The 23,949-nt window shown below is 33.2% G+C and overlaps 1 protein-coding gene across 1 annotated transcript; it reads left to right on the forward strand.

The window, feature by feature from the left end:
* The first annotated feature begins 255 nt into the window (after positions 1-255).
* On the forward strand, positions 256-23,406 carry LOC134250967 (integrin alpha-V-like). Its single transcript, XM_062733333.1, has 21 exons — positions 256-537; positions 1,783-1,919; positions 3,986-4,083; positions 4,367-4,573; positions 4,909-4,963; positions 5,115-5,225; positions 12,369-12,478; positions 12,616-12,675; positions 12,772-12,939; positions 13,351-13,456; positions 15,014-15,199; positions 15,313-15,513; positions 16,181-16,332; positions 16,759-16,899; positions 18,727-19,208; positions 19,845-20,010; positions 20,824-21,030; positions 21,397-21,537; positions 21,963-22,058; positions 22,458-22,586; positions 23,191-23,406. Exons 1-21 carry the CDS (start codon positions 329-331, stop codon positions 23,389-23,391), a joined length of 3,363 nt encoding a protein of 1,120 aa, XP_062589317.1. The 5' UTR covers positions 256-328; the 3' UTR covers positions 23,392-23,406.
* Positions 23,407-23,949: the final 543 nt, after the last annotated feature.

The raw sequence follows: 23,949 nt of genomic DNA on the forward strand, positions 1-23,949 counted from the left end.
ACGATGACGCAATTTGCGATAGTGATGACATATTTTGCGATGACGATGGTGCGATAGTACGTGTGATGAAGCGATATTCACTATCGCTTAGTGCTATCACACCATCGCCATCGCATGTTAACCACACATATGATCATCGTCATCGCGCCACTAAAAGCAACTTTCCGCCATCGCATTATCGCGCCATCGACCTTTAAGTTGATGCTCGATGGTGCGATGGTGAAGTGCGTGGCCTTATCCGGATTCCATACATAATTGAGTTTTAGATCAATTAATATATAGCGTATTTTCTGGTCATCATGGTGTAGTGTTTGAGGACTAAAGCAAAATGGAGAGAGTGATGCCAGTTGACTTTGCAACGCTGATTTCATGGAGAGGGCTTTCTGTTTGGATGGTGATAATGCGGGTATTGTTGCTTGCGCTAGTACGAAGAAGCGCGTGTTACAACGTTGATACAGAACAACCGTTGATTTTTGTTGGAAAATCTGAATCTTATTTTGGAACAACGGCTGAAATTGTTATAGATTCTCAAAAATGGTAAGATCTTAATATCAACAATAAGTGTTGTGTTGTGTATATTTAATTATACTTTTATAAATTGACCTCAATGATAGTTGTTTTAATTTGTACTCCTTCATGTATATGTAGTTCAAAAGCAACAATAGTTTTTCAATCAGAAAAATGAATCATTAACAGTTTTTTTTAAGGATCAATAGATCAGTTATTATATACAACAACATGTTATATGTTCATCGTATATATATTTTCTCTTTTTCTTTCTCTCTCAAAAAATATACATTGATTATTTATCTCTATTTTTTTCAATAATAAATTGAAACTTAATGTGTTAACAATAACTGTTGATGGAAATATATCTCTAGCCAGTGAACACTGTATTTATGTTCTCCTGTGTATCGTGGTTATCACTTGTATAGGGAACTGCTATTTCAATGTGACAAATAGTCAAAAAAATTTGCAAAATTCATCCAGCTGCACATGGTCGTTGACATCTCTGTTAAGCAGTGTATAAAAAATGTAAGCAGTTTATAATTTTATCATCCTTAATATTTAAAAAAACAAGTTCCGGTAAAGAACATCTCGATATTCGAGCTTTAAAAAGTCCTTATCTCACAATTAATATATAATTATATGTTACATATGATAAGCAAAAGAACCGGAAGTTTGTAAGAGTTCAGCAGGGAATACCGGAAGTTTTTGCAGTATGCCCTCTTAAACATGTATGGTGTACATTGAAAAAAAATGCATGGGCGTGTATGTTTTCTTAAAGTGGTGAAAAGTTTAAAATTATTTGTTGTAAGGAAAATGTTAATTTCAATTAAGGTTTAGGTTTTCAAATTTGCGTTGTATGATAGATATTGGGCCTGGGTAATAAGAAATCTTTTCTTCTAGGACCAAACAAACATATTATAATGCATACAAAAATTAGATTTGCTCATAAAATATGGTAAAGATTGCCAGCAGATAGAATTGTCAACTAAGGTCATGATGAGGTTTCGTGCAATCATCTATTGCTACATCTGACCTTGTTTAATAACTTTATACGGTCTCAACAACAGTAGTGTTCGAACCCGCGATTCCTTCTGCGACTCTCTTTAACGACTGCACTTAGCGGTCAACTCGGCCGGTTGATTGCAAAATAGATATTGTTGGTATGATGTGGATGCATTTCATCTATATGGAGTACAATTATATTCGTTATAATATGAATTTTCATTAATTAACATGATTAACAAGTGTTTGTTAATTATTGAGTTATTACAGGATCCTCGTTGGTGCAACAAAAGACAATTTCACAGACAAACCGGAAATTCCATTTCCTGGAAACGTTTACGCATGCCCAGTTGATTTTCTAAACTCCAACTCAAACTGCACAGTACTACCAAATCTAAGAACATCAGGTATGAGCTTAAGCTCTTTTGAGCTACAAGTTGAGTTCTCTCCTGTTAAAGCATACATGCAGGTGTTTCAAATTAGAAGGTTGCTTTTAATGTTTTTCATAATTTTTAGCTAGTTATACATAAGAATAGGCAAGATACCAAGGGGCTATGTAGGTCCCTGAGATACTTTATACATTATTGAAACGCACCACTTTTTAGTTCACCTGAACAATAGGCTCAATTGAGTTTTTCTGATCAAAAGTTGTCCGTCTGTCGTTGTCGTTGTTACCATCGTCGTTGTCGTAAACTTTTTCACATTAAATTTATCCACTTCTCAAGAACCAATAGGCCAATTTTAACCAAACTTGCCATAAGGTATCGTAATGTGACGGGGATTCAAATTTGTTCAACCGAAGGACCACAGCTTTTTCCAAGGAAATTAGTGAAAAATTGATGGCATCCTTTAAAAATCTTCTCAAGAACCAGAAGGGTCAGGAAAGATGAAACTAATGGTGAATCATCCTCATGGCCCCCAGGGGTAGGCTTGTTTTTTTACATATCATAATATAATAAAGCACCACCTTCATATAAAATAATCACAGCATAGTATAATAAAGCACGACCTTCATATGAAATAACAACAGCATAATATAATAAAGCACAACCTTCTCATGAAATAGCCACATAAGGCAGCTATGGCGTTCCATATCAAGGCGTAGGGTTTAGCAATACTATGAAAATTCAATTTGTAACAAAAAAGTCACAGTCAAAAAATATGTAAGCATCCTTAATTTTTTTTCATAGCCAATGCTCAGGTGAGCAGTGTGGTCCATGGGCCTCTTGTTTATCATAATTTTATCTCAAAATTTCAGATAATGTATGAATAATTTTTGTCTTTAAACTTGGTTTGATTAAAAACTTAGTACAATTCTCAGTTAACCTTGAACTCTCAGTAAGGCAAGGCATTCAGGAAGTTACATAATTCGCGTCTGAAATTTACCCAGTGAAAATGTCAAAGAGTGTAGCAAATATATTCTAACATTTTCTCGTACGGCAAAGAGGAGGGGCTTAAGTCGTCTCGTCGTTGTTACATGTAACCATAATTCAAAGGTCTGATGTTATTGATTTCTTAACCAAAGACAATCTATTCGCCATTTGACAGATGCTAATTACGTAGGGTCGAGAATGCCACGCCTTTCTTCTTTTTTTTTAAATACTTTTTTGAAAGTTCAAGGCCAATTGTGAAAAATTTATGAGGTTATAAAATCATCATTACAGTTTGCAAAATTCAAGCTTTTAAATACATTTTTGATTTTAAGCAATGCAATGATATGTTCCTCGTGGAAAATCACAAGGCTATGTGGATTTACATGTAACATTAACTATATAAACGGCAGGTATTTTTTTTTTTAAAAAGAAGGTGCATAATTTTTTGTGATCGATTATTATATGATATCCCTATTAAATTAATGCTTACAGTGTAATAATATCGAAAATTAGGGTGTGCTACGGGGTCTCTTGCCATAAATTTTGTCGATTATGCATAAAATTAAACCATATCACTTTATATTTGTACGGTTAAGCTTGATAGAGGTCTGTAGCAACGGTTTTTCATGGAAGGGGGAAATCCGAAAAAACAACTACCTGTGCTACACGTGTACCATCAAAATTTTTTACTCGTATAAACAATATATGCAGTTATCTTAATGATAAAACTAGGCTAAAATATTAATTTTTAAAGTTTTTGAGGTAGGAAATGCTTTTTGTGTGTAATTTTGTATATATGTTGAACTTGTATTGAAATGTCATCCATGAAGTTACCTCTTGCACGGAGGCCACAAAACATAGAAAAGCTCGTCTAAATTTTATGGCCACCATGCCAGGAATACTTAATAGATTGCGGGAATTTATTAAAAAAGGAAACTAATTCGTGCAAATTAATCCGTCTATAAAAATTGTAAATTAAGGGAGCATATATTAATTCAAAACGAGTTTCATTCGGAGGAAAGCATCTTTTGGCCCAACGCAATCACTTTTCTGAGTTTTGATGAGAACATTTTACTTGTAAACATGTTCTTTGATTGTAGAAACTTATGCTAATGTATCAGAAGGTGTTTTTGAGGAATCCGATCAGATGTTGGGGGCCAGCATTATTGTGCCAGAAGATTCAACAAAACCAATTAAGGTAAACAAATTGCTTATACACGTTGTTGTAGATAATCTTATTTTTAAAACACCTTGAATGATATTTTACAACCGAACAGTACTCGAGCTAAAAAGTCCATTTTACATAACAAAGAGGAGCGGAACAAACACAGACCTCCAAAACATCAGAATTGAGATCAGGTGCCATGGAGGAGTGAGCATCCCCTGCCGACAAGTCACACTCACCGTGTGCTCCTTGTCCTGTTCGGGAATTTAACTTATTTTCTTAATAATCTAAACATTTTTGTGTTTGTTTTTGATAGATTTGTGCTCCGAAATGGAAGAATTTGCGATTCTTTAGACCGGATACTGTTCGATACAGTACGTACCAGGTGACCGGAAATTGTTTTGTTTTGAATGACAGATCAGATCTTATAAACACCGCCGAGACCCTAAGCTTCCGGATACCCACGGATGATTTAGATTACTACAAAGCGCCTCTCATAGGATTATCTATTGCCGATACAAAGGTAGGATTTATGCATCTGTAGTCGAAGATTCGAAGGCATAATTATATTTTTAGCTATGGCCAAGATGGATTTTGTTCTTACTGAAGTGGAACAAATTTCGAGTAATTAAAAATTCCAAATATTTGACATTTTCTTGAAATTATAAAGGGCACTGAATAAATCAGAAGGAAAAGAATTAAGAAGTATTAAATTAGGAAACAAATGTTGAGGAACATCCACAGGTCTAAAACATAATTCTTTATGTTTTTCCTTAACATGTATAACCTGTATCAGAACGCTCATGGAAAGTATATTTCGTTTGTTTATCATAAATTTCAAATATTTTTTGATTACAGATACGCGTTTTTGACACCCTTTATGGTGCCCCTAATATTGGAAGGGGTTCAACAGGTAGGATACACTTAATTGGTAATATAACTTATTAAAATTCAAAACATCCCGTTGGAAATGTTTAAAGGTAGTAGGTTCAAATCTGTTTTGACGGAAAGGGACTAATAAATTTTCCTGTTGATCTAAATGAGATTGAAATAACTTTTTGCAGGGGGTCTATTGGCAAAGAATGATGGTAATGTAAGAAACGCAAAAAGTATGAAATTAGAAGTGGAAAGGTCAAAGGTTGTACAGGACACTTATTTAACTGGATCACTATTTGGTAAGTTTTTTTTTCTTACCAAAAAAAAAAAAAAAAAAACCTTAATTATTAAATACTATATATTCAGTTAACTTTTGAGAAGCGCCGACTTTTGCACCCTTTACGCTATTTTCGGAAATACGACATTGCTTATATTTAAGGACAGAAGATACAAACAAATTTTTTCTTTGGATTAGATTTGAAAGCATGTCACAAGTTTAGAAAAGTGGATAATTCATAGCATTTTTTCACGTAAGAACTGGAAAATGAAATAGACTTGGAAAATATTACTAATATTTCAATAAAAAAAAACAAATATAGACAAATTACACTCGGTAAAGGATTACAGATGAAAACAGATTTCAGAATATGTTACCTTGGTGCTAAAAGTGTAATATTAACTTTAGAAAAATATACCAAGCCAGGTGAATTTTATGAGGAAATATAAAATGACAAAAAATCAGCAATAAACCATAGGCTGATTTTTACCATTTTGCTTTTCTTAATAAAATTCACCCAGCTTGGTATATTTTTCTAAAATTTAAATTACACTTTTAGCACCAAGGTAACATATTCTGAAATTTGTTTTCATCTAAACCATTACTGAGTGTTTTTTTTCCGTATTTGTAATTATATTGAAAATAAAATATTACTAATATTTTCCAAGTCTATTTCATTTTCCAGTTCTTAGGAGAAAAAATTCTAAGAATTATCCACTTTTCAAAACTTGTGACATGATATTAAGTCTCTTCCAAAGAGAGTTTGTATCATCTGTCCTTAAGAATATATTTATATTGCATATCCACTGCTCTCTCCCACTATGAACATGTCGACATCACCTGCGTTCACAACTGCTTCTACTATGAATGCAATTGCTCTATCTCACTTGTGTAGAACAACCTCTACTATGCTCAAAAGTGTTGAGAAGTATATATATGAAATGTTTTGCAGAAGGAATATATACAAGTTTTTAATAATATTCTTTGGGAAAAAAAATTCAGAATAATTTAAAACTGCTGATTTACATCTTTAAAAATTTTATTTTTGTCAATGTTATTAATTGTATTATAAAACTTTTTAAAAATTGTAGAGAACTACCATATTTATATTTTTTTGTATCATGCATATCTGTACAAAGAACGATTACTTCACTCTTGGGTAATAACATTCAGAAAGAGAAAATTTCTTTAACTAGCATATCTATTTCAAGAATGATTTCAGCTACTAAAAATAAATAGAAAAACTAAAAAAAAATCATAGAAAAGCATTCTGGAGTTATAATCATTATAAAAGCATTCCCATTTTTCATCATAGTGTTAAATAATAAATTTTTGTCAGAGGGTTTCAATAACGTTGACCGATGACGTCAAAACTGCATCAAAACAAAAATTAAGTGAATGTGATGACGGCGCTGCTTGTATCCAGATAACTGTGTTTGAGAGGGAAACACTTTATAGAATGTTTGTGATTTATTAGAGAAAAGGAGCATTGATCAGGTGTACTGATTTTAAAACCGTATGATTTTCTTTACTGAAGACAAGAAGCTGCGTCCTTATGTAAGTCAGGATTTCCTCTGATATTCTTGAAAAGCATCAAAGAATGCAAAAATAAGTAATAAACAACGATTATTCAGTGAACATGAGATTATGAATAGCAATAGTTCTGCTGGCATATTTTCCATGATGCGCTAGCGCGCATCATGGAATATGCCAGCAGAGCAATTGCTAAATATTCATAACGCCATGTTCATTGAATAACGTTGTTTATTTCTTAAATAATTTAAGAAAACCGTACAAGAGTGGCTATAGGTTTAATTTTAAGTACAACTAGGGCTAATTGTAACGGGGACCGTTACAGATGTTCCCCAAACGCTCCCCAACTCCCTTTTGGTGCCATATTCCCTGTAAGTTCTATTAAATAAGACATACTTTATGCAATTTAGACTTAAACAACGTTTTCCAAGAAGAATACAAAATATATTAAAATCTTAGCATTACACGCGTGCTCATGTGAATGCATGTGCGTCATGACCATTTCATCTTGTGTACACTATCTATATATTTTAATATACTTAATATCAAAGCATTTAATCCAGAAGTATTAAAAAAGAATACACTCATTTAAGCGTATTTTTAATTTTACTCATTTCACGTGCACGCACGTGCATGCATGTTCATGATGACCATACCTTCTTGTAGGAGTTCATTATGTCTATCTATATTCTAAATCCCATCCTGTTTGGTTGAAAAACAAGGGAGTTATAGCCATTTAAAGTTTAAGCCAATCAGATTGCTGCGCACGTGCATGCGCATGTTTACATGATAATTGTTATATATCCTATTGTAGGACATCCTAAAGTATGTCTATGTTTTAAATTTCATCGCATTTCGTCAAAAAACAGAAAAGATATTGAGATTTTTGTTTCAGCCAATCAGAGCAAAGCGTACGTGCATGCATGTGCATGATGACCATAACTTCTTGTAGGAGTTCATTAGGTCTGTCTATATTCTAAATCCCATCCTGTTTGGTTGAAAAACAAGGGAGTTATAGCCATTTAAAGTTTTAGCCAATCAGATTGCAGCGCACGTGCGTGCGCGTGTTTTCATGACAACTGTTATATATCATATTGTAGGACATACTAAAGTATCCCTATGTTTTAAATTTCATAGCATTTGGTCAAAAAACAGAAAAGATATTGAGATTTTTGTTTCAGCCAATCAGAGGGCAGCGCACGTGCATGCGCGTGAGTTCGTGCTAATTTGACAGTGTCACATTATCTACACTATTAAGATATCTTTATATAATGAGTTTCAAATCATTTCATTAAAAAATGTAAAAGTTATAGCTATATTAAGTATATCAGTCATTTCACTCTTATCACGCGCGCGCACGTGCATGCGTATGCGTGCAAAATGACCTTCGTTCCGCACACCTACACTACACACCTATTAACCCTAAAAAGGTTTTAGGTCAGTTGGGTGAACAGTTTCTGAGAACACTCGCGGACAAAAAAGTACCGGAGAACAAAGAAGAAAAAAAAGAATAATAATAATAATAACTAGTGCTAATTGTAACGGGGACCGTTACAGATGTTCCCCAAACGCTCCCCAACTCCCTTTTGGTGCCATATTCCTTGTAAGCTTCATTGAATAGGACAAAATCTATGCATTTGAGACTTTAACAATGCCAAGTTCAATCAAATTTTAGCATTGCACGCGTGCGCATGTGAATGCATGTGCGTAATGACCATATCATCTTGTCTACACAATCTATACATTTTAATATACTTAATATTAAAGTATTTAATCCAAAAGTATTTAAAAACACGCTCATTCAAGTGTATTTTAGATTTAACTCATTTCACGTGCACGCACGTGCATACATGAGCATGATGTCCATATCATCTTGTAGACGTCCATTACATCTCTCTATGTTCTAAATCCCACTCCGTTTGGTTGAAAACCAAAGCAGTTATAGCTGTTTAAAGTTTCAGCCAATCAGATTACAGCGCAAGTACACGCACGTGTATGCATGTGCATGGCGACCATATCATGTTATAGAAGTTTATTATATCTATCTATGTTCCAAATCCCATCCTGTTTGGTTGAAAACCAAGGGAGTTATAGCTATTCAAAGTTTAAGCCAATAAGATTGCAGCGCATGTGCATGCACGTGATTTTATGACAAATGCTTTATATCATGTTGTAGAATATATTAATGCATGGCTAAGTTCCAAATTTCATAGGATTTCGTCGAAAAACAAGAATGATATAGATACTTTAGTTTCAGCCAATCAGAGCAAAGCGCACGTGCATGCGAGTGAGATCTTGCTATTTTGACCATGTCATCATGTCTATACTACTAATAAATAATTAAATTATGAGTTTCAAAGCATTTCATCAAAAAATAAAAAAGTTACGGCTATATCTATTATATTGGTCATTTCACGTGTTGCACGCGCACGCTCTTGCAAGCACGTGCGCGCAAAATGACCTTGATTCCACAAATCTACATAACATGTCTACTGACCCTAAAAAGGTTTTACCTACATCGGATGAACAGTTTACAAGATCACTCCCGGACAAAAAAGTACCCAGGAAGAAGAAGAAGAATAATAATAATAAGAAACAGAGTAAAAACAATATGTTCCCCAACTTCGTTTGGGGAACATAACTAGTGCTAATTGTAACGGGAACCGTTACAGATGTTCCCCAAACGCTCCCCAACTCCCTTTTGGTGCCATATTCCATGTAAGCTTCATTAAATAGGACAAAATTTATGCATTTGAGACTTTAATTATCAACGCCAAGTTCATTTAAATTTTAGCATTGCACGCGTGCGCATGTTAATGCATGTGCCTAATGACCATATCATCTTGTCTACATAATTTATAAATTTTAATATACTAAATATTAAAGTATTTAAACCAAAAGTATTAAAACATACGCTCATTCAAGTGTATTTTTGATTTAACTCATTTCACGTGCACGCACGTGCATACATGAGCATGGTGACCACATCTTCTTGTAGAAGTCCATTACATCTATCTATGTTCTAAATCCCACCCCGTTTGGTTGAAAACCAAGGGAGTTATAGCTGTTTAAAGTTTCAGCCAATCCGATTACAGCGCATGTACACCCACATGTATGCATGTGCATTGTGGCCATACCTTCTTGTAGAAGTTTATTAAATCTATCTATGTTCCAAATCCCATCCTCTTTTGTTGAAAACTAAGGGAGTTATAGCTATTTAAAGTTTAAGCCAATCAGATTGCAGCGCACGTGCATGCACGTGTTTTCATGATAATTGTTATATATCATGTTGTAGGATATCTTTATGCATGGCTATGTTCAAAATTCCATAAGATTTCTTTGAAAAACAAGAAAGATATAGAGACTTTAGTTTCAGCCAATCAGAGCGAAGCGCACGTGCATGCGCGTAAGATCTTGGTATTTTGGCCATGTCATACTGTCTATGCTACAAATATATCCTTATATTTTGAATTTCAAAGCATTTCATTACAAATGTAAAAAGTTACGCTTATATCACTAAAACCGGTTATTTCACGTGTTGCACGCGCGTGCTCTTGCAAACACACATGCATGTACGTGCTTTTATGAAAATTCTTGTTAATCATGCTGTAGATCTTCATAATTTGTGACTAAGTTCAAAATTTCAAATGATTTTGACAAGAAACAAGAAAGATATTGAGACTTTAGTTTCAGCCAATCAGAGCGAAGCGCACGTGCATGCGCGTGAGATCTTGCCATATTGACCGAGTCATCTTGTTTATACTACTAATATATCCTTACATTATGAGTTTCAAAACATTTCATCAAAAAATAGAAAAGTTACGACAGTATACATTATATTGGTCATTTCACATGTTGCACGTGCGCGCTCTTGCAAGCACGTGCGCGCAAAATGACCTTCGTTTGGCAACTCTACATAACATGCCTAATGACCCTAAAAAGGTTTCACCTAAGTCGGATGTATAGTTTACAAGATCACTCGTGGACAAAATTTTCCCAGGAAGAAGAAAAATAATAATAATAATAATAATAATAATAATAAGAAACAGAGTAAAAACAATATGTTCCCCAACTTCGTTTGGGGAACATAACTAGTGCTAATTGTAACGGGAACCGTTACAGATGTTCCCCAAACGCTCCCCAACTCCCTTCTCGTGCCATATTCCCTGTAAGTTTCATTAAAGAAGGCAAAATCTATGCATTTAAGACGTAAACAACGTTTTCCCAAATGTATACCAAGTATTTCAAATTTAAGCAATGCAGGCGTGCGCATGTGATTGCATGAGCGTTATGACGATATCATCTTGTCTACACTATTTTACTCATTTGCACGTGCACGCACGTGCATGATGACCATACCTTCTTGTAGGAGTCCATTATGTCTGTCTATGTTCTTAATCCCATCCTGTTTGGTTGAAAAACAAGGGAGTTATAGCCATTTAAAGTTTAAGCCAATCAGATTGCAGCGCACGTGCATGCGCGTATTTTCATGACAATTATTATATATCATATTGTAGGACATCTTAAAGTATGCTTATATTTTAAATTTCATACCATTTCGTCAAAAAACGGAAAAGATATTGAGATTTTTGTTTCAGCCAATCAGAGCGAAGCGCACGTAAATGCGCGTGAGTTCTTGCTAATTTGACAGTGTCACATTATCTACACTATTAATATATCCTTATATAATGAGTTTCAAAGCATTTCATCGGAAAATGTTAAAGTTATGGCCATATTAAATATATTAGTCATTTCAGTCATTTCACGCGCCCGCACGTGCAGGCGTATGCGCGCAAAATGACCTTCGTTCCGCACACCTACACAACACACCTATTAACCCTAAAAAGGTTTTAGCTCAGTTGGGTGAACAGTTTCTGAGAACACTCGCGGACAAAAAAGTACCGGAGAAGAAATAAGAAGAAAAAAGAATAATAATAATAATAATAAGAAACCGAGTAAAAACAATATGTTCCCAAACTTCGTTTGGGGAACATAATAAGAAACCGAGTAAAAACAATATGTTCCCAAACTCCGTTTGGGGAACATAATAACGTGTTTAACGGTATTCAATCAACAGAAAGAAAATTGGAGGCAGAGTGATACATGATTAGTTAAAATATTTCTTCTTTCTTTCTCATTTTTTGAGAGAAACGTATGAGGATAAAAACACTATGGAAGGAAAAATTTGCAAGAGTTGGCCAGATGGGAGCCAGTGGGAGATTGCGTCAAGATTAGGATTCGTTCCCTTCCTATAATAACGTAAAATGTGCTTTGACATGATTTATTGTATGGTTTAAATAAATGTTAGGCTAAATATCTATATAATCATAAAGCTTTCGTATATTGTCCTACTGTAAAAATAAGCCGTCTATTATAAAAGTCAGCTCCTCTCGCAATAGTCGACATTCCTGATTGCAGTAAGTGTAACCATTGAATTAAGTTGTATTTGTTCATGTCTGTAAAAAAAAATTATAATTACTGATTATGATCAATCTAACACTTATAAATTGATATATATTTACTCGATATCCCTTTAACTTAGCCTAGACTTAAAAAAAATAATCCCACAAGAAGCTCAAGTACAAGCATCTAATAAATAAATTATTGATAATATTAATGCATTCATTTTTAGGATACAGTATTGCACCGGGTAATTTAGGAGGGGTTACCCAAGACAAAATTAATTTCCATTTCGTTGTCGGCGCTCCGGGATTTAGTAACAAGAATGGAGTTATTGGGGCTGTAAGTAAATACAGTGAAACCTGTCTAATCCGAATGCTGTGTATTCCGAAATCCTTCCTAATATAAGGTAATATGTTAGTTCCTAACAAGGAAATACATTTTTCTATTTCTACTGATTTCTAAGCGAATGTTTTTAGTTTTCAGTTTTGCAATTCGGAACTGCCTTTCAACAAGTCAAGCAGATTGAAGGAATGCAGGTAAATGGAGTAAATTCATCTATTCATTCCAATTCAAATATTCTAAAACATTGTATTTATTTTAAATAAAGCATCATAATATTGATTAAAAATTAGGTTGGAGGTGGATTTGGTCAAACACTGTGTATTGCTGATGTGAATGGCGATAAAAACGATGAGATCCTGGTCGCGGCACCAAATTGGTTTTCTATGGGTGACCAGGGAAATCAAGTGATTTATGACGTCGGAGTAGTTTATGTATATTATGGCACTGGATCAGCATCGGTAAGATAAAATTCATGTTTAATTGTATTTATTTAACTTAGAAATATAAGGAAAATATTAAAAGCAACACGCAAATGATGTTTATAGCATTTATATTTTTAATACCAGTATAATAGTTTCATAATGGTACTTTCTCTGAGATATTCAATCCTCTCTATAACCTTTATATAAATAAATGCTGATCCAGCAATAAATGATGTCTGTTAACAATATTTCATGAATAAATTATTCATCAATTGGTTCCGGCTTTTTTTTAAGTGTAGATAACTCGTTCCATTATTATAAGCTGCAATGCATTTACTTGTATGATAAAAATTAATAATAGAACAACATAAGCAAACGTGTATTTATTTTATCCTATTTGACATTCATCAAATAACTTTTATTAAGTACATGTATTCACTGTTGTAGATAATTGATGACACAGCACAAGAGATTCGCGGCTCTCTTGTACGATTCTCGAGATTCGGAACGGCAATTTCTAACATTGGTGATATAAACAAAGATGGATATAATGGTATGTCAAATAGTCATAACTGGTATAGAAATAAATTAAGGGGAGATTTTGTCTCCTTTTGACTATAAACAAAGATTGATATAAAGGTATTCTAATAGTCAAAACTGGTACAGTAATAAATTAATTGAGGTTTTTGACTAGCTCCTTCTATTCTCCTTTTCTTATTTTTAGTTTTTATTTATTATTTTAACTTTTTTTTATTAATCTGTCTTCTATCTTTCAATGCAAAGCATTTAAAAGATTTGTTTTGGTATAATTGTACAAACTTTTGATAGAAAAGGTAAACTAAGTTTAAAATATATAGGAGGCACCATAATTTTTGTGGATCAGGGCTGATGAAAATATTTCCTTTTCTGGTTGTCATAATAAAGATAGAACATTAAAGTAAGTTAAAAGTTTAAACCAATCAAAGACGTAAATGAATGTCATATTGTAAATAAAATCAACAATTATGGATTAAAAGTTTTCAAATAATCCATATATTTGAGAACGGAATACAAAGCATATAGTTACTAATAACTTACATTTCTTCAAAATATAAGAAAAGAAGAAGAAATTCGGATACGTAAATATCTGAGTCAATACCTTATTTGGTTATTTTATTAATAACAATTTGGTAGTATCGTCTGAAAAACTATATATCATTATGATAACATGAAAAAAAAAACATCTTTAGAATTAGAAATCAGATGATTGGCAACAGTATTTTTATAATTCTTAATGTCAAGGAAAAAGATGATGACCTTGACATTTTTTCCATCTTGAATCTATGAAAATTTCATTAATTTTTTAATATGAGATATAAAAACCCCTTCCATAGAGAAAAAAAAAAATCTCTGAAAAACTTAATTTGTTGAAATGGATTTTTGAAAATATGTTTTTTTTCTTAAAAGTATTAAGGCATTTTGGCCAATTGTGAGAATGGAACAAATTTAAGTAAATCTAATTTAATTCAATTCAGGATATTTAATTAGTTATGAATTATTAATTAATTGTTAATTGTTTAAAACCAAGTCGACAATTTTTCAGCCATTTAAAGACGAAAAGTAAAGTTTATTAAAACGGTGATGAATGGATTTTGGTTTCAATGGTGAATCAAAGCGGAGCTACTCTTTATTAAATCCAGATATTTGTTTTGTTCAGTGAAATAATCAATATTTCAATGAAGTGCCCCAGAAACTTAGAAATACGAAAACCAATTTATTACTTAAGTTTAAAATTTTCCAATTCTTAACTATACAGATGATGTATTTGGAGATAACGAACAGTATTCAAGCTCAAAAGTCCATCAAACAATACAACATTGCAGCAGAGCAAACACAGATCTCCAAATCATCAGAGGTGGGATCAGGTGCCTTGGAGGAGTGAGAATTCCTTACCAACCCGTCACATCTGCCCTTTGCTTTTTGTCATGATCTGGATGTAAAGGAAAAATCCGTTGACGAAGTGTGTATATAATGGCCTAACAATTTGTATGAAAAGCGTCAGTCAGCTATCACTTCTGCAGTCAAAGAGGCCTCTTTCTTTTGTAAAATCAATATATTTTTTGTTAACTAGATATAGCAATAGGAGCTCCGTTTGAGAACAAAGAGGGGGCTGTGTATATCTTCAATGGAGGGAAGACAAGATTAGAAGACATGTACTCACAGAAAATAATAGGATCCCGTGTAAAGACAGGACTTCAGGGATTTGGATGGTATATATCAAGAACAGCAAGGGATTTAGATGACAATTTGCATAATGGTAAACATTTCAAAATTCAAATTACAAATCAGTGATTGCGGTGTTTCTTTTATTTTATCTTAAGATTTCGATGCTAGTATCTACAGAAATTTGTTTAATTAATGTATTTGTAGATTTCGTTGTGGGTGCCTACAGATCAGACACCGCTGTGTTGCTAAGGACCAGAAATATCATTGATGTCAACTGTGAAATATCATACACACCAGATCCCATTCCACTGAACTCGAGTGGAACTTTCTGCAATGTTGATTTCAATCCATGTTTCAATGTCTCACTTTGCTTCAATTTCACTGGGGAAGGAATTAATAAAACAAGTAAGCAAGAAGTAGTAAAATGAAATTGATCATTCTTTATTTTGATAAAAGATTTTTTTTATTTTCACACATAGTAATCATAGAAAAGGAAGATGGCTACTTTGCTTCACAGACTGAAACTTTGCTTCATGATTAAAAAAAATAAAACTAAAAGGTAAAAGGAATAAAAAGATATAGTTAACAGAAGTAGTCTTTTGATGAATGAATTAATTTTACAGGGAATTAACATATAACCCATCTCAGGGTTGCATTTTGACAACTTATGTGAAATAACAATCTAAGTATTTTTATTTTAATGTAAATTTAGATACAGAATATCCCATCACCTTCAACAAAACAAGGAGCATATCGTAATGTGACCAGTCATTTAGGAATACTTAATCGTAGAAGTCATCTGATACCTCTCTTTTTTAAAAGGATCCCTGCATGTGTTAAGACATGTTAACAAATCCGTACTGCTTTTAATTTTTTCAAAGACGGAATTTTCTTTGTTATATTACAATTCACCCTTTTTTAATTCAACAACTAAATAAAGTTGTAGTCTGTGATCTAATTAAGCATATGATTTGAATCACGTGTAAGTCTTTTTGTATGATATTGTAGAGAAAACGTTTGACAGAGTTTGATAAATAACAAAGTGACCCATTATAGCTCGTATTTTCGTTAGACATTGATTTTTCCATAACCATTGATGCCAATGAGACGAGGAAAAGGGCAGCAATGACAAATGGGAGTCACAGATTTGAGGAACTAACTGTCCGTGACTTCACCATCTTTTCCTTCAAATCAAGTTGCTATTCCTTTGAACTTACAGTAGAGGTGAGTCTGTAAAGCCATTCCTAAAGTTAATTTGAAAGACAAAATATCAAGTACTATAAATCTCGTATTTTCGAGGGGTCAAATTTTCGTGGTTTGAGGAATAAATTAGGCTTCGTTGAGATTTATTTTCTTGGATCAATAATGGTCAAGTTGTAATTTATGAGAAAAATTACAATTCAGGTAGGAAAAAATTTTGTTGGTCTTCTCATACCTCGAAAACCACGAAAATTAAAACACAGCAAAAATTTGTGATTTCACACTCAGTATGATATATATTTTTTTTATTCAGATATTCCTTATTTAATACGATAAAATAAAATATTGAATTTCTTTTTGTATACTTCATATTTCAGTTATATTTCATTGAAAGTTGAAGTGGAATCCTTTGTGCTATTAGTAATATCATTTCTTTTTCTTATTTATTAGAATATTGATAGAAGGTTTTTTCAAGTCATTGAAAGGCCAATTTCTCTAAGAGGAGATTATAATATAAGCAACATCCCTGTGGATCCTGGAACTGTTAAAGCCATTCTGAGAAGGGGTATTTCTGCATCTTTCTTTGGTCAGGTATTTAAAATTAACCAAACTTATAGCATAAACAAATTAAAGTTAAAGAACATTTTTTTCTTGTTAAGCTAAATACACGTATACAAGTTATGAACAATAATTTATTTGACGAATTTTTCAAATGATATTTACTTTGTATTAATATCTTTAAACCATTCTGGGTAATATTTTATGTAGACATCTAATATAAAAAAGAATATGTTCCTCAAACTTGTTAAATGGATGAAATGAAATTAAAGAATAATCTATTTTGGTTTCATGATTTGATCAATCGATTGACTTGCTTGATAATTTGATTGATTGATTGTATGTTGTTTAACGTCCCTCTCGAGAATTTTTCACTCGTATGGAGACGCCACCACTTGCCGGTGGAGGGCTACAAATTTTTTAATATGCTCAGCACTCAGGGCCTTTGAGCAGTGAGGGATCTTTTTCGTGCCAGCACCTAGTGCGACACGGGGCCTCGGTTTATCCGGTCTCATCCGAAGGACCGGCCTCCACGTCCCATAGTGGGATTCGAACCCGCCACGTATAAGAATCGACTCCTTACTTCGCGACTCTAGAGCAGACGCTCTAACCACTGCGCCACGCGGGCGATGCTTGATAATTTGCATAAACGCTGAAGTTACAGACAATCCTCGTACCTGTCGACATTCACGCAGGAGTGTTGAAAATATCAATTCAGTAAAATGATGTGCCTATTGTCGTAGTAGTACATGTACAGGGTGTTTCACAATATATGTCACACATCTAAATGGGCATAATCTGAATATCAAGCATGATACCAAAAATACCAAAATACTATAAGTAAGCATATTGATCTAAAATTATGATATTGCAAAGTATCGGGAAAATTATAATATACCAATAAGTAACTGACGATTTAATTAGTGATGTCATAATTTCAGCTGTTCTCGAAATGGGGTTTAACTCGAAGCAAAAATTTGTCGTAAACTTTTATTTTAAGAACGATATCCTAAATATTGTACAGGGTATGATGATGAAAAATAACCAGACCAGAAATTGCTGTCTAGTTTTCACCTATAAATAAGAATAATTAGAGAGTTTTGACTAAATTTTAATGTAAAGATGAAAGACAGTTAACCCCACCCCACCCCACCCCACCCCCTCCCCCACAACAAAATCAATAAGAGATGAGACCAATATCAAAGTGAAGTCAATCATTTAGAAAATCTCATGAAAGTTAGATCTGAGTTTAGGGAAATGGATTGTAACTATGCCGATAAGTATATCTTGACAAGTGTATTTAGAAATCTTAAATTTGAGTTAAGTGTGTCTGCACACAAGAGTTCAGCATGATGCCATCTAAAGCCAATTGACGTTCAGAGTCTATTAAAGTTTGCAAGACTGACTGAAAGGAAGAGCGAAAGAAGTGGACACTAATTAACAAACACCGGAAGTTCTGAAATGTCACATTTATTTAAATACAACTTTAAATAAAAATAGATATGCACTTTGGGGGTTCTAAAAAGCCAATATGAAACAAATATTGTCTCAAGTATTCTGTGAAGCTTACAAAACGGTGGTCAGAAATTTATAAGCATTAGTCTCTTAAGTTATTTAGGACAATTTTGGGAAAACACTTGGAAAATAACAGTTTAGGATTTGTTGGCATAGTAACTGAAATGAAGAATGTTGGATACTTATGACTCAAAAAATAATTTTGAATATATGCTGATTAAAATAATATATAAAATGTTTATGTAGCTTTTGTTGTCATTTATCTATCTGTCTTTAGATGTGTGACATATATTGTGAAACACCCTAGATATTAAAATTTATGCAAATAATTTGTTTTTATTTCAGGCAAAATTTGACACAGACTGCACGGGATCTGGTAGTGTCTGTCTGTCAGATCTGAAATTAGATGTAAACCTCGACAAAAGAATAGTTCTTATTGGAAATGATTCTATCTTACAAATGAAAGTTTTACTTAAAAACTATGGAGAACCGTCCCTGAAATCTTTACTCAGGATAAGCTATCCTTCTGCAGTCAGATCTAGCTTAATTGATGTCAACCCTCCTTCAGATATGTTTTGTTTGGCAAGAAATAATGGCAGTTCTATTGAATGTGAAAGTGAAACCACTCTCTATCAGCGCATGCTCATAGAAATAGATATTGTGTTTGAAATTTCAAAGGCTGCAATGGAAATGGATGTAGGTTACATATCGACACAGAGCCTCGTTTTCAATGTAACGGCCATCGCCGCTAATGATATTAACATGAATGATAACACAGTAATCAAAAATGTCGATGTGGCAGCCTTTACCAGGACAACCTTACAAGTGTAAGTCTTATCATATATTTGTATATTAACGTGAATTAATGGTTGTAAAATATAACGTCTGTAAATTGCATTTTAAAGCCTCTATACTGAGTGTAATGATAAAGTTTGTATTTTGTGGGTAGACGTTAGGGGAACTCACAAATTTTGTTTTTTAAAAATAATGCAAACATGCAAGTGAAATTCCTTCTATTACATTACGATTTGTAAAATTACAAAGTACAGTGTATTAAAAGAAACAACAGCCATGCCTGAAAAAAAGCAGATTTTTTTTTAAAATTTGAATCGCTGACTGGGTTCAAATCATTACCTCTATCCATTGTAAATCAAACTGATTCTTAAAATAAAGACCCTTTTAATGATGTTATTTGTATCAAAAAATAAATCTTTCAAAAAAGTGCGGTCTTTTCGCAGGTTTCATATGTTCTCCCACCAAATAAAAATATCATAGATCAGTTGTTTCAGATTTTGGTTTACACTACACGAACTGACCGTTCATTGCATACTCTTTGAAAATAGAGACCATTGTCTTCAGAGGGAATTTTCTAAGAAATAAAAATTGTTAATTATTATTTTCCACTGTGAAATGAATAATAAATTATCCATTGAACTTTTCTAATGTTTCCATGTTTATTGCAGGTCTGCCTCCGATGAGCAAATAACTGCTACCCAGCGCAGTATACAATTTTCTAATACTTACCGTCTGTTTAACGAGGGCCCCTGTGTGATACAGAAGGTGGATCTTCAGTTCTTTATTCCTGTCAGGACACAAAGCAAAATCTTCATCAAGAAGGGTGATGTCAAGGTATGATTACATTTGTCTGTTGGAGTGATTGATTGGTTGTATATTGTTTAACGTCCCTCTCGAGAATTTTTCACTCATATGGAGACGCCACCATTTGCCGGTGGAGAGCTGCAAATTCTGTCCTATACTCGGCACTCAGGGCCATTGAGCAGGGAGGGATCTTTTTCGTGCCAGCACCTACTGCGACATGGGGCCTCGGTTTATACGGTCTCATCCGAAGGACCGCCCACCACGTCCTGCAGTTGTCTGTTGGAAAAAGTCTTCGAGAATTCTTCTCTTTAATATAGTGATGCCACTACTTACATGTAACAGTGGTTGGCTACAAATTTATACCTTAAAAATCGGTATTTACTACCTTTGATCAACAAGAGATCTTTTCGTGCAAGCTAGAATCTACTGCTAAAGAGGATTCCGTTAAAACAATACCAAGCTAAGAACATATATTTAAGCGCTGCGGTGGGATTCAAACCTGCCAGCTAAGGATATACTCTTTACGTCGGGGCACCAAAAGCAAACCACTGCTCCAAAATGACGCGATGGAATGTGTACTATAGTATAAGCTAGGAAATAAAAAATTGTATATGGGTTTTCATATTGGTAAGCTTGGGCGACTTATACACAACAATCCACCTTTAACTTGGATTATACAGTTGGTAGATTTTTGGTAGGGGGTTGGGGCGTTTTATCCATTTTACAAAATATCAAGATTAGATGAATTCATTGGCTATTTACTTTTTCAGTAATTGGATCAATTTGTGAAGATATTTTGTGTCATATAGGAATATTTCTCTTACATTTTAATTTTCATTTTAGGTACAGAGCAAAGATATGAAAGACGCTTGTAAACTGGTGTATTATCCCAGTAAAGAACTAAGAACGACTACACAGAACCCGGTCCCAGGAAGAAGCACAATAAGTTACAACATATCTGGAATAAATATCATACACTTAGACAGCCAGACAGGCACGGATGTTCATTTCCATCCCGTTCAGGAAATTTCTGAAAACTCCGAATATATTGTAAGCTTTAGAATATTCAAATCACAGAATTTTTTCCTCGTCGTATTTCTTTAATACTTAACTGTACTTCTTTTCCATTTTGATGAAAATTTCAGTAAAGACCTTTTTTGATATTTTGTACAAATTTTTTTTAATTTTCTTTTCTTTTGAAAAATTTCAATGAGAGAGACTATCAAAATTTTCACAATCAGTTTCTTGAAATTTTAGCTTTAATCTTCATATTTTATGAGCAGTCAATCCAAAATCAAATCAGTAACACACCCACCCAACCCTACCCCATCCTCAAATTGGATACAAGTATATCAGCAAAAGTGTGGAATTGACTAAAAATTAAATTAAACAACCAATTCTTTATTTTTTTTTTAGTTTTGTGATAAAGGAGTTGGTCCTTACATGTGTGCAGTTGTTGAGTGCACACTTAGCTTGGTCAAACCTATAGACAAGGATAACAGGACAATCGTGATACCGTTTGACATTCCTGTGGATAAACTACCAGAGTTACAAAAGGTACCCCTCTCTCCTATGTGTCAATTTTTTTTTTGGTTTTCATCCATAGAAGAGCTGTTAACATCAACATCTTTTATGTCATATATTTTTTTGCGACGGTTGAATTTTGCAATGAAATAAATAATTTTCCTTATAACCCCCCCCCCCCCCCCAATCCTTATGTATTGATAAGTTGCATAAAGTTAGAAAGAAACCGTTCTTGCCTCAAACATTTCTTTAATAGCTTATTATTTTTCTTATATCGAAGTTACCCATCGTTTGAAATAAATATAATACATAAAGACACATTATATGTTTGTGTTGTTTTTGATTTTTCTATTGTAAATACACGTTTATTTTATGCTTCCTAAATTGTCATATTAATACCAGTATTTGGATGTTTTGTCAGAATTGAAATGTTAAGCTGATTTATCTCATTTTTTAAGGGAAAATCTTTCTTCACCTTTGTTACACGTGGACATGTTTTCCCTAGCGAACAATCAGCTGTGCCATTGGTTCTAAAGGAAAATATATCACAAGAGGTACTTGAAAACAATTTACTTGTTTTTCTTTTTTCTACATGCTGTTTTAGCACTAGTTTTATGAATGAAACTATCTTCTTTTTAATTTCATAACATGGATTTCATTTGAATATATTATATTTATACTCAAAGCCCATGTCTAAATTATTCACTTTCTTGGTGTTTTCTCATGCGTGCATGTATGTACCATGTCTTTTTCTTTTCAATCTAATTAAGATACCATCTTTAATTGATCGACTTCAGTTAGATTACGATCTTGTTATCTTTTACAGGTATCTGTGTCCATACTTCCCCCCTCCATTATTTAACACAGGAGAAATTAGATCTTTCATCCGCTCCAGTAAGACACCGATCTAACGGGAGTGGATTTAATTTTAATTAAATTGTGCTCTTTTACAGGTATCCGTGTCCATCCTTTTCCCGGATTCTTTCACACAGGAGGTTGAAGAACTGGACCTGTCAATACTTATCGGAGGTTGTGTTGGAGGGCTCGTACTTTTCATTTTGCTGGGCCTTATCTTATGGAAGGTTTGTTATGAGAAAGATAGTACGTGAAATCAGTCTGATTCGACATGCACTGGATGACGAAATTTTGTGTCGGAATAGACAGGATGTCGGATTGCAGATTGTAATACACATGAAAAAAGTAAAACGTGAAAAGAATTAAATTGCAGAATTTACAATGTGTTGGATTGCACCCGTCAGATGTCAGATGATACAGTTTTCACTGTGTAATGTAGCAATTTATATGTAGTAATTCTTACATTAGAATTCATGCCCTATGATTTTTTAGACGTAGTTATTTTAAAGTTGATAAAAATATGAGGACCAAAACGGTAAGGAACAAATTTAAAATGAAAGAAAAGCAAAACAACAAACAAACAAACATACAAACAAAAAAAACCGAAAAAATGGTTGAATATTGAAAATTAATGGAACCGTTTTGATGTGTTTTGATATGGATCGCATTGTAAGTAGATAAAAAAGGTTTGGGATATTTCTATGTAGACTGAGTTTTTAACAAGTTGTTTCATAAAATATCTTTTTTTTGAAACTGCTGAGTATGCAAGTCCTAGTATAAAACAAAATTATTTCTTCTCAATTTAAATTTTACGTTATCTTATTTTTTCAGTGTGGTTTCTTCAAAAGAAAGAAAAGAAAACAGGTTGAAGAATATAAACGCAGAACCCGATACAGCATGAGGAAGAGCAGAATGGCGTCTGTACGAAGTGCAAGAAGCGGTGCAGGGTCAATTCGTTCTAAAGTGCCAGAGGAGGAACAAAAACTAAATAAAAAATTTGATGATATGGATGATGCAAATTTTACAACATAATGAATATATTTTTAAATTGCCAAATCATTTCGTAAATTTGCATAAAAAGCAAACAAGAAATATAAGCTTTGCGTATTAAATGAAATGAGCAATGTGCAATGTTGAATTAAGCCTTCATGCTTTCAGTTAAGTTTTAAAACATTTCCATGCAATGAGTTGGAACAAACTCGAGGCTCATTAACCAATCTCATGCATTCAATCATTTTTGTACATTTATTTTATTATTGACATTGTTTATAGCAAATCATAACGCTTTTAAGTAAATACAATTTAATCGTTTACCAATGTGTTTCTTGAAGCTCTCTTTATTATCTAGATCTATGTTTGGTATTGAAATGCAATCCAAACCACTATCGAAATAATTATTCCAATAGTGGTCGTTATTACAATACTGAATATTGGTTGCAACAATGCATATCCTGTAACTTTTTCTAAAGAATGTGCGTTAAAAAACATTGGCAAAACCGGAAAACAATCTTTTTGGTGGATATGGGGTATGTGTTTGTATTGCCTGTGTCAATTAAGTCAATTTAGGCGATCTTTAAAAAAAATGATTGG

Source organism: Saccostrea cucullata, unplaced genomic scaffold (genome assembly GCF_032062105.1).
Source record: "Saccostrea cucullata isolate Sc308-1 unplaced genomic scaffold, CSIRO_AGI_Scuc_v1 ctg391, whole genome shotgun sequence".
NCBI lineage: Eukaryota > Metazoa > Mollusca > Bivalvia > Ostreida > Ostreidae > Saccostrea > Saccostrea cuccullata.